Here is a 12,500-nt window from a genome sequence, read left to right on the forward strand (position 1 = left end):
TACATGAGAATATCTTACATTGATGTGCGGGAAATTTTAGAATCATGTGTGCCCAAGTCAAATGATTGTCACATTCAAAATAAATAAAATTAAATCATTTAGAATGCATTTATATTTATTATACCTTAGGTTCAGCATAAAAGCTTCGGGAAAATTCAAAACTACTCACATCTTATTTTATTTATTTATTTATTTTGTACTTATTATGTATTTATTTATGTATTTATTTATGTATTTATTTATGTATTTATTAATTTGTTCATTCATTCGATATAATAGTATGTAAGCTCAAGATAGCTTTAAATAATAAAAAAAAAAAACCTGATAATTCAACTCAAGAAGAAAATGCAGTCTATATAAATAAATCCTAATATTCATACCCTTCAGATAGAGATCGGTTGTAGGATTAGCATAATACTGTTAAAACCAGTAAAATAGTGTGTAATCTGTTCAGTCCCAAAACTGGAGTTCATTTTCACCCGTTTGATCTTGTCCCTGTCTGGGAATCTTATATAAAACAACTTTGATCTCAAGGAAAAGCCACTAATCCCAAACTTTTTTGCGAAGCATTCCAACATTGTTGCGTTCGTAAAACGATCACAAGATGGCATTTGTTTAAAGTGTCATCTGTTTCGCTTGTTACGTTTCGATACACAAGGCCAAAGACCGAGACCTTTGAACGAACGTGGCTTTGATAATCGATCGCGCCGCATGTCAGCTGCTCCACTCCAACACAACGTAAGTCAAACTCAACATCTCATTCAGGCCGGTTTTGGGTTCCGCTCGAGAAGCCTGGGCTTTCACAGCCCACTAAACTAGCATATGTGTGAGCGCTAATGATTTACAGGCCACTGCGTGTTAGCTTTATGGTGGAAAGTCCTGAGAAACACGTGCCAATCATGGCTTCGTTCTCCTGTCCTTGGCTGACCTGAACAGGATGGAAGCATTTACCAGAATAAATGCTTTCTTTATTTTAGAATATTTAAATGTTTGATTTGCTTGTTAAAGTTTGTGTTATGTTGGAAAATAGCTGCATTTTGCTGTTAAATTGTGTAAAGTAAAATTTTCAGGTTGAATCTAAAAGTTTCTGGGAGACAGCATAGGCGTAGAGTTTCATTTCTAGCATAGACACAAAATATTGTTAACTAGCAGCTATGCTAGGGGCATGAGGACATAAAGGGCATTACAGACATTCCAATAATTTTTTTACGATTTAGCATTTTTACCACAATTTGGTAAGCTGCAAATTCTTACCTTCCAGGTAACTTGCTATTATCCTAGGGTTTTTCCTGGCATTTTGTCAGTATTATGGACTATGAGCTATGTATCTCACCAGTCACTGCATTTATATATCTGGATCACATGTCAATAATCACCTATTTCATCTCACCTTGATTAGCACTCGTATATATTCCTAGCCTTCAGACTCATTGTCTCACATTTGTTTTCTATGATTATGTTCTAAAAGCTTTTTGATCAGGCCATGGTTTCATATTTCTGCACCTTATTTTGATGTAAAACATCATCTCCACTTGTATCCATCTCTTTATAAAGAGACATAGCAAAACACTTCTTTTTGAAAGCGCTGTCTGCCCTCTTCTACATACATGAGCTCACGGAGAGTCGTGATTGGCTGCCAGTGACAGGAAAGAGAGACCTACTGGTGATAAAGTGAAAACTCACTCAAGTCAGTCTCACAATATGTTTTTCTTCAGGAAATTTGGATGTCTTGAACATGTGACTTGTGGAACGTTTTAAATATTTTATAAGTAAGCTTTTTTAAAATGACAGAATGAAGTAAACGCTGTGGAACTAAAACATATATTTTTCACAACGGATAATCAAAGAGTGATGGAAAAGGGTGTTTCGTTGCCATTGGTCGTTAAAATTTTTATTAAAAATGGTTTAGCCGGAAATGATTTCACTTCTCTTGTTTAATTATATTTTTGCTATAATAATTAATTGCCTAATGTTGTTTATAGTAAAATAGTATGTGCTTGGATCATAGCTACAATCTGTTTGATATTTTAATAGAATTTATTTAGAATTGTAGAAAAAATTAAAAACAGAATTTCTTGAATATATATTTATTCTGTCAATCAATTAAAATGTTTAATCTCAATTAAACACGTAGTTAATCGCAACTTGTTTTAAATGTACCCTAATACTTTTCAAGTTTTTAATACTCTAATCAATATGGACATGGACAAAAATGGACGCTTTATGCAAAATATTCTTGTAAATGTTTTAAAGTAATTATGGTGTTTTAAATAACATAAATCATCAGGACATCAAACAAAACCTTTTCTATTTTCCACACGGACGGTTTTATTTGCCGGATACGTGCATCATGGCGGATTTTGGTGCTTGATTAGAGACTTGGCGCATCAGTTAAACAAATGTTTAGTGATCAAAAATTACTTTTAGGTTTTTTTTATTTATTTTTTTCTGAGTAAAAATAGGACGTCGTGAATAAACGTGTGTTGCTCTTTTATATTCATTTGTTTATATTTTTTATAAAAATAGTGAAACAGAATTTATTTTATTACATTTTTTTTTATTTTAATAAAATAAGTACCATTAAAATGAATTTGCGTTAACGTGTTATTAACACGTCATATATATAAAATTGTATAATATATATCTTTTTTCAATATATTATTTAATAACCATATCACTGTTAAATTAAAAAAATTTCAGGTTGTTACATCAGAAATCTATAGGAATTTTTTTCTCTCTATAATGGAGATCATTACAGTAGACATTAATCTATCAATACTTCGCCAGCCAAATAAGCTTAAAGCTCCTTATCTAAATATATCCCCAATTAAATAAGCAGCACATGTTTAATTTGGTAGATGTTACAAATGAACTGGCTGTAATTGGCTGTGCCAGTGGAACGTACCAGAGTTGATGATGATGATGATGATGATGATATGGAGAAAGGCTGCTGTGACAGCTGTTAAGCTTGGCTTGAATGAAAATGTAGACGCCATCATCTCTCCCCGGCTGCCTCCTCCTGCCTCACCGTGTCACTCCAGCTAGGGGCTGATGATGGCGAATATGAGCCAATTAGAGGCAGAGCTCTGCTCCTCAACAGGCCACATTCAGTAATTAATTCTGCCTCAGGCACCGTGGGTATAAATGAGAGGAGAAAGAGAAAAAAAAGAAGAAGGAGGAAGAAAAAAAAAAACCTCCACTAACTCTACATAATCTGACAGATATGTCTTCCACATTGAGATGTTTATGCAAACGGAACATTTCCTCCGAGCTTCCTGGAGCGCTCAATCATGCCATTGCGTCAAATTACCATAGAAATGAATTTGGTTTTCACTTTGCCAGTGTTTATGTAGCGGAATGATATTAGTTCCTTTGAAAAATGCAGATTTGTCGAAGCGCGTGCTTAATTATCAGTCAAGCTCGGCAGGAAACGGATCACATGGCGATCCTGTGTAACGCGATGCGGCCATTACTCCTGCTGCCGAACGTTGCGGTTTTGACGGCGGGAATAAACATTTCTTGCTAATGAAATGTGTTAATAGAAGTCTCTGACAAGTTCTTTGTGTTTTTTTTTTTCTTTTTAATCCAGGAACCCTTTACGACCTTCTTTCTTAGCACCAGTGGCAACAAGTTCCATCATCCCAACCGTACTTTCTCTGGGATCACACGGTCATGGAGGCACTGCCAGAGGGACACCTCGGATGTGAAGGTGAGGACATTAAACACTGTAACATGGGACCCAAAAGGTTTTCCAATGGTTTTGGCACACTTTTTTTTAAACATGCTTTTATTTACTTCCTGGTTCAACCTCCATTTTATTTCTGTCATTTGTTTCTTGATTCCCTTCATCTGTTCTGCATTGAGATCTCGATAAATCCGTCTATTTACACTCTTCTGTGATTTGTTTATTCTGTTTTTTTTTTTATTTTGTGTTTAAGTTATGATTATGCTTGTTTGCTTTCTCCTTCCTGTTCTCTGGCCCCTGCACCTAGAACACATCATCAGCAGTTATTCACAAGATGCATTTGAAATCACTGATCACTAATTTTGAAAAAAATGGTTTCAGAGAAACTGGAGGTAAATAAATGAAGCCAGCGTCACCCAGTCACACCCTGAGTTACATCAAGGCACAAACGTGTGCGGTCTGAATTGAAGAGTAAAGAGAGAGAACAGTACTGTACATGCAGCATTTTTCTTCACAATGCTTCTAAAAATATAAAACAAAAGCAACCATGAGCGAGTCTGTTCTATATTATGCACTGTCATGGCTTTATAATTATAACGGTTACTGATATTTATTTATTTATTTATTTATTTAGGTATGTATTAGTTTGTTTGTTATCTATCTATCTATCTATCTATCTATCTATCTATCTATCTATCTGTCTGTCTGTCTGTCTGTCTGTCTGTCTGTCTGTCTGTCTGTCTGTCTGTCTGTCTGTCTGTCTGTCTGCCTGCCTGCCTGCCTGCCTGCCTGCCTGCCTGTCTGTCTGTCTGTCTGTCTGTCTGTCTGTCTGTCTGTCTGTCCATTTTGCTTGTTATTTATTTATTTGTTTATTTATTTTACTTGTTTTTAATCTATCTATCTATCTATCTATCTATCTATCTATCTATCTATCTATCTATCTATCTATCTATCTATCTATCTATCTATCTATCTATCTATCTATCTATCTATCTATCTATCTATCTATCTATCTTCCTGTTATTTATTTATTTATTTATTTATTTATTTATTTATTTATTTATTTATTTATTTATTTTCCTCTTTCTCGTAATATTGTGACACCATTTGCTGGCTGCTTAACTCTTTTTATCAGGTGTGAATGCTGCGTAAATCCCTTTTTTTTTACTCAGCGATTCTCTAAAGTTCCTCATTCTGTATGTAAAAATAATAATTTCACGAATGCACCTGGTAATCTGTGGTGACATGCCTTCCACTGCCTCCTCACTGTTAGAATTAGGAACGCTCTCTGCAACACTTTCGCTCCTAAACATGTTCCGATATGTAATTCACACCGTTAATAACCTGAGCCCATTTCACTCGGTGCTCGGGGCCTGTTAAAGAAAAACCTGCTGCAGAAACCCGTCAAGCTGAACCAATCTTTTAACAGCAGGGAGAACCTGGCCCTGTTCCTCCTCCGATTCTTCGCTTCACTGCATGCAGAGGAACACACTAATGCTGACCTAAAAGTGTCATACTTCTCCAGCACACCCCTGCATTGTGTTAGCTTCACCGCGGGCAATTAATAAAGCATTAATGACAAAACCTATTTAAAATGTTGTATTTTTTATGTAAAGCCTCAGTTTCCGGCCTCGTGAGACACGGGGAACAGCATGCTACAGTGCAGAGTACAGACGAAACACACACTCGGGTAGAATGCTGGTGGAACCTCAGCCCTGTTAACAAATACAGGCACCATTTGTGTGTCTGAACAGATATCATTTTACACAGCGGACCAACCACAAATAGAGATTTTCTTGTTTGCGCTCTTGTTAGTGCAAGAAAATGCAGAGAAAAATGCTTTCCACCGTTTTCTAGATGGATGAACGGGTTCCAGCTTTTCAAATCGGTTCAACTTGGAATGAAAGTGGAAAAGGAAAACCACTGTTGTAGTAGATTACATTGAATTTCCATTTTATTTAAGTTTCTCTTTTAAAGGGACACAAAAAAATATTCTACAAGGGTTTTCCGAAGAGTTTCTGGGTCATTTTTATTCTTCTTTTTTTAAATTTTTTTGTGTTGGACACATTCTATTGTTCTCCTTGGATCTTTTCTGATTGGGAAATTCATTGTAGGGCTTCTAGATTGAATTGATAAATATGCCTTCGAGAGATGTAAATGGCAAAAAATGTAATAATTATTGGCATAGAGTAAAGGGAAATGAGAATTCAATTAGTTTCCGATGCATACTGTATTTGTGGCTTTGTCTTTTGGAGAATGCTGGTAAAATGCACATCACCTAATTTCTTATATGCTCCTCAAGGATTCCTAATTGTTCTAGCTTTTCAAATGGATGCTTCTTTTTTGAAAAAGGAATCCCACTTTTGTGCAATACTACATCTTTGTAGACTACAACTTTAAAAGGTTTCTCTAAAGAGCAAACCAAGAGGATGCTACACTCTTACTTGAAGAAACTATTAGGACCTATGAAGAACCTATGAAGAACCTATAAAGAACCTATGGCTTCTTTCTGTAAAAAATTTGCTTTCTAAAAGTCTTGTATTCGTACAAAGTTTTACATTTACATTGACATTTACAGCATTTGGCAGACTTATCCAGAGTAACTTATAATTTTCTTATTTATACTGTACAACTTAGTGGTTGAAGGTTAAGGGCCTTGCTCAAGGGCCCAGCAGCGGCAACTTAGTGGTGCTGGATTTAAACTCACAAACTTCGTCTCATGAGCAGGTCAACATCTTAACCACTGAGGTTCCATCTCCATATTTTTTTTTCTTAGACTTACTTGTGGAGAAGGTGTGGAGTTCTAGGTTCTTATCTATTTCAGTACCACTGCAGAGAGGGATCAATAATGAGGTTAAAGTGTTTCTCATTTGTGAGAATCACCCAATATCTTAGCCTTCCAATAAAGAAAAGTCCCTTCAAAGGTCTTCCAAAGGTTTTCTGGTTAACTGTTAAGCTGTTTAAGGTTTTTTTTTTAATGGTTTTATAATCATCCCTTGGATTCCTTTATGAAAAGTGTAAAATTTAACTGACCCAGACTACTTCCTTTCTTGCCAAGGTATGAAAGTCTATTTACACTATTTCATATTACTTATTATTGCTCAAACTGACACATATCATAAAAAAACATTGTCAATCAAGTTTTCGTCTTTTTTTTTCCATTAGGTGAACTTCTAAACTACAAATTGCTGCTTCCTAATTAAAGAAGACGCCTTGTTTAGTGCATACATATACCCATTGTCCTTTGGAAGATTATTGTCCTTAAGGTGTCACTCTAGGGGGAAACCTTTAATGTCAGATGAAAAACCAGACAGCTAAAGTATTTCTCAATCAGAAATGGTTCCAATTAGAACTGTTTTAGCAAACTGAGGACCCTGAACAAAACCCTTGACAAACTCCAGCCTGATTAAAGGGAAGCTTTTTTTTCCAAGTCCCTTGTCCGCTGTGTCTGTCCCCGACCCCCTCCATTACCCTGTTCCTCCAGTAATGAGTACAAGCTGTCAGAGAAAGCTGACTTAACAGGGACGACCTCCCTTAAAGAGCAAATGACCCAGTACACATACATGCTCCCCCTGTCTTTAAACCCTACATGCTCTTTTTTTTACCAAAGACTGAGCAGCTAATGTTAGTGCACTCGTTCTATCTGCTATTAAACGAAGAAAGAGGAAAAGAATAAATAGAGATATATTTATATTTATTTATAAAGGGTTCTGAAAAGTGGCTCCTTTTCAAACCTAACACTAAATTCCCAGCAGTGTGATCCAAAAAAAGACCTCATCTAGAAAAAAAAAAATCCAAAATCTTATCCATCTGCCATTAACTTGGCATGCAGATGAGACCAAGAGAGAAAGAAGAGAATGGAAAAGCATTTCCTTAAAAAAAAAAAAAAAAAGAAAGAAAAACGGGGGAAAAAAAGTTCCAGCAGTTTCCAAATAATCTCTTAAGAAATGGGTCTGCCTGAGTGTGCAGCGTGTGACAGTTGCAGATGTGGGCGGCATTTGGACGTTAGCGGCGTTGGAGAGGTAGCGGTGGAGTGTGATTGACTCGTCAGCCCATTACGAGGCTGTAGCGGGTTTAATGGCCGCCCCGGTGGAGGAGGCCAGAGAACTCAGAGCAGCTCAGAGCTCAGCTCCGATCAGCCAGCTCTCACCACACAAAGTCCAGTGGGTGACAGATTGACTTCTCCATCCAACTTTGGCTGGGGTCCTTTGGGTGAAGTTTTAGACTCTGAAACTGCCACAGCGTCGCCTCTATAAAATCGTGATTTGTGTCACCGTGAATCCGCTGTGCTTTTGGAGCATATGGTGACCATTAGTATTCAGCAAAGGATGATATTTAGGTAGTAAGACTGTAATATATGTATAATATAGTAATACTATATGTATAATACACTATATATATATATATATATATATATATATATATATATATATATATATATATTCTTTTATAGGTTCTTTATAGGTTCTCCATAGGTTCTTTGAGTTAGATATTAGCTTCCCACACATACAGTATTTTTCTACTTAGACCCATTTCCATTAAGGAATCGCCTAAGCTGGAAGGTTCTAGGTAGAAATCCACCTTCCACTTCTCCAGCCAGGATCAATGATGAGGTCACTGGGATTCTCTTTTGGAAAACTGACCAATATCTTAACCTCCCAATAAATAAAATGCCATTCAAAAGTTTCCCAGAGTTTCTCTGGGTAACTGTTTTGCTTCTTTATGATTTTTTAATGCTCTTTAATCTTTGACTTGATACGAGAGGTTTCAACCTTCAAACAGACTTCTATGAAGTTCTATGAATTACTTAAATGCTCTCCAAAAGCAAGTGCCTTAAAATGACATTACATTTCAAGCAGCCAAATTCCTCGTGTGCACATGCTTCACATGCTCTCGCTGGGGTTTTCTCAGTAATTTGTGGAGAGACATGACTGAGGTTTGGAATGTGGCAGTCTCAGTGGGTTAAATTAAGTTTTTTTTGGCTGAAGGTGACTAGTGTGCTGAAAGTGTGCCAAAATTCAGAAACCTGCTATGGTTTTAATGAACATCAACTTACTTAGAATCTAATAATAAATTATTGAATAAAAATAAATAAATAAATAAAAAAAATAAAAATAAAAAAAATTATATAGTCCGATATATATATATATATATATATATATATATATATATATATATATATATATATATATATATATATATATATATATATATATACACTGTATTTTCCAGACTATTAGCCGCCACTTTTTTCCCACTTTTTGAACCGCCAGCTTAAACAATGAAGCGGCTAATTTATGGATTTTTCCTGGGTTTTTCCCGGTTCCACAAGATTTAATTAAAAAAACTGAGCCCCATAACATTAGACCAATTAAATTGCAGAAACGGGTTCAGGTGAACCAATGAAACTCTTTATATTAAATCAGATGCGCTCCCACTGAATCGGGCCGCACCACATCATAAATATGGATGAGGTTCCTCTGACGTTTGACCTGCCGCTTACTCGGACTGTGAACAGAAAATGCGAATCAGAAAATAATAAGGACATATTCCTCTGTCTTGCAAACATTCAGTAAAACCAGAAAAATGCGGCGGCAGGCTATTCCCAAAATGCCGCTCTGCTCTTAAAGGAGCCACATATTTCACCCGTTACACCGTGTAACAGACACTGTCTTTCGTTAAAGCCTGTGTAAAGTTCATTAGTTTCAGTGTAGACACCTGCGGCTTATAGACAGGTGCGGCTTATTTATGTTCAAAATGAAAATCTTTGTAAAATTCAGTGGGTGCGGCTTATATTTGGGTGCGCTTAATAGTCCGGAAATTACGGTAAATATATAATGTACTATGCAAAATTATAAATGACATATTATATATTGAGCAATTGTATGTGCTATGATTAAAACAACTGTGCATTTTGCAACCTCTGTTTATTGTTTTATTCATTTTATCATTTTAATCTTTTGCTTTGTTTTTTTTTTTTTACTTATGTTTTTGTTTAAATTCAGTATTTCAATACAATAATACAATTATTTCATTGTCATTTGGGTATTGATTAAGCCAGGGAGGAATTTTTTTTTATTTATTTAATGTAATTAATTAAAATGAGTGTCCCAATACTATATATACACAATATATATACATAATCAACAAAATTATTAAGACTATTGAGGCTTCCAGCTTTATGTGGTCCTTTCCCATATTGTTACCACAAAGCTGGAGGCACACAATCATATACAGTCAGATGTCTTTGGATGTGCTTGCATTAAACTTTCCCTTCATCGAACATGCACAAAGCCAGCTCTATGTATGCTTTACATAAGTTGGAAGTGGAAGGTTTTGAGTGGCCTGCTATAAAGCTCTAATCTTAACCCTATTGAACTCCTTTGGGATGAATGTGAACACTGACTGCACCCCAGGTCTCACCTACTTTACATCAGTATCTGACTTTATTATCACTTTGGTGGCTGAATGAATCTCACACAAATCTCCACAATCACACTCCAAAATCTATTGGAAATAATTCAACTCACAAATTCTCTCATGTTTATATCCAAATAATTATCCTAAGGTGTTCACCGGTTTCTCCATATAAAGTCTTGTAAAATTGTCCAAGCGTAAGTTTGCCTACTTTCCCAGTTCTTCATGTCAAGTTATAGATCCTGCTTTGAATTATTAACCAAAGATTATTTCTGTGTAATGCTGTGTGTCAGTTTTTATAAACCCAGCTACGTACTTTGTCTCTGATTCTTGGACAACCCTTAATAAAACACAAGCTCTTTTCAACCACATTCGGTTCTTCTCTAATGCCATGCAGACTTCTTTATTTAAGAGACACCGTATGGTCACAGTATGGCGTTACAATAACGCTTTGTATAGCGTTACTCTGAGAAAGCAGGAGAAGCTCTCATCACAGATTTTTCAGAGATGTATTAAATTGGCTATAATTAAAATGTTTGAAAACACTTTTTACACCTTTTAACCAGTTAATATGATCATTTCTAATTCTTTATTGAAATTTAGCATTCTACCTTTTCACATATGGAACCAGATATGCTATGATATGCAGTGAATTCTTTTTCATGAGATAAAAATGGAATAAAATGATCAAAAGCATGAGTTTAAAAGTATTATACAAATTAAAGAAAAAAAATTTAAGAATAAATATACAAGATAAATATACAATAAAAATACAATACAGTATAATTAAATATGACAGCAATCAGTGTTTGAAATGAACTTTTTCAATCACCAATTACCGGCTATTCAGAACTTCTGCTTGGTAAATAAAGAATGAAATTATTAAATAAAGTCGTACACGAGCCACGCATGTGGAAAACCTTGCTTGCGGAACATGACATTTTTACAGTGGACTTACTTACAAGACAAGTGTCACCATTATTGTTTTCTAAATCTTTGCTATATCAATGCAAATGGACCAGCATGTGCTACAGTATTTGTTGTACAGTGATGGGTATGATGGGCAATTAGGCTGCTTTTAATATGTCGCAATGGTCCATGAATTGAAGGGACATTCGGTGCCACCCAGATGAAGAATGATTCCATTTTAAGTTTGGTTCCTCCTCAGGTTTTTCCTCATACCATCTCAGGGAGTTTTTCCTTGCCAAAGTCGCCACTGGCTCATTTACTAAGTACAAACTTACATTAATAAGGAGCTTAGACATTCTTTTATAACCTGCTTTATCTCTGTAAAACTGCTTTGAGTCAATGTCTATTGTTCAAAGCGCTCACAAAATAAGATTGATTTAAATCGATTTGCACTAAATTTGGAAGCACACTTCTCAAAATAGTGACTAAACATTATTTATGAAACATAAATAATCCGCTAAATACGTTTGTTAATTGGGTTGAGACAATTAACTGCCATAACTTTTTTATTTAGGTTGACTTTATAGTAATTTTGGAAAACTCAAAGCCATTTATTTAAATATATGAAGATTCAACATATAGTATTAAACATTAGCTCCAGTTTTTAAGGAAAAATCCCAGAAAAGCAAAACCATGCACCAAATATATCTTCCTGGTTTGACATTAGGAGTTGGTGTGAATTTCTTTTGAAGCAAATTCTTCTTAGACCTGTCTTATCATCTTCACATATCTCAGAATCATCGACTTTCCTTGAGCTTGCTCTTCTGTTTGTAGACACTCGCTGGTTGAAATCACACATGGGAGCAGCGGTGAGGTTCTGCTCCACTTTCTCTGCGCCATGTGATACTCGAGAAACCCAAACCACCTTCTGACCCCCAAAACATAAAACATCCAGTCCAGCACTTAGACAGGAAATAACTGCAGCTTGCTCCTCATCTCTTTTGCTTATTTTGTTACCCAAGTGCTGGGATTTCCAATTCACTGCAAAGCCTTTAACAATTCATCTGGAGGCCGTTTCGCTGGCCACTTGGAATGCTGTCGACATTTTTACTTCTTTTTTTTCTTCTGGTATTCAGAGGCAGAAAGGCATCAGCAAAATTTTTTTCGGTTTTAGGATCTGCATTGACCTACAGCCTACATCCAGCATTTCCATTACTTTATATAGAAATGCAAATTAAGACACAACAAAACTAGTGAAACTTTCCTGTGTCAATCTGTTGGTAGGAGCTGATCCCGGAGTTCTACTACCTGCCAGAGATGTTTGTGAACAGTAACGGCTACGGTTTGGGGGACAGAGATGACGGCACCCCGGTGTGTGATGTAGAGCTTCCTGCCTGGGCCAAGACGCCTGAGGACTTTGTGAGGATCAACAGAATGGTAAGAGATCCATCCAGACTTTTTTTTCTTTACACCGCACAAATATCCAGCC

General features: G+C 35.8%; 1 protein-coding gene across 1 annotated transcript in view; it reads left to right on the forward strand.

Moving 5' to 3' along the window:
• The window catches only part of nbeab (neurobeachin b), a 444,946-nt gene that overhangs the window by 390,375 nt on the left and 42,071 nt on the right, over positions 1–12,500 (forward strand). The window contains exons 46-47 of the mRNA XM_083547720.1: positions 3,590–3,709; positions 12,296–12,448. Of these exons, the coding sequence (XP_083403846.1) occupies positions 3,590–3,709; positions 12,296–12,448 (273 nt within the window). The remainder of the gene's footprint in view (positions 1–3,589; positions 3,710–12,295; positions 12,449–12,500) is intronic.

Source organism: Silurus aristotelis (genome assembly GCF_946808225.1).
Source record: "Silurus aristotelis genome assembly, chromosome: 8".
Lineage (NCBI taxonomy): Eukaryota > Metazoa > Chordata > Actinopteri > Siluriformes > Siluridae > Silurus > Silurus aristotelis.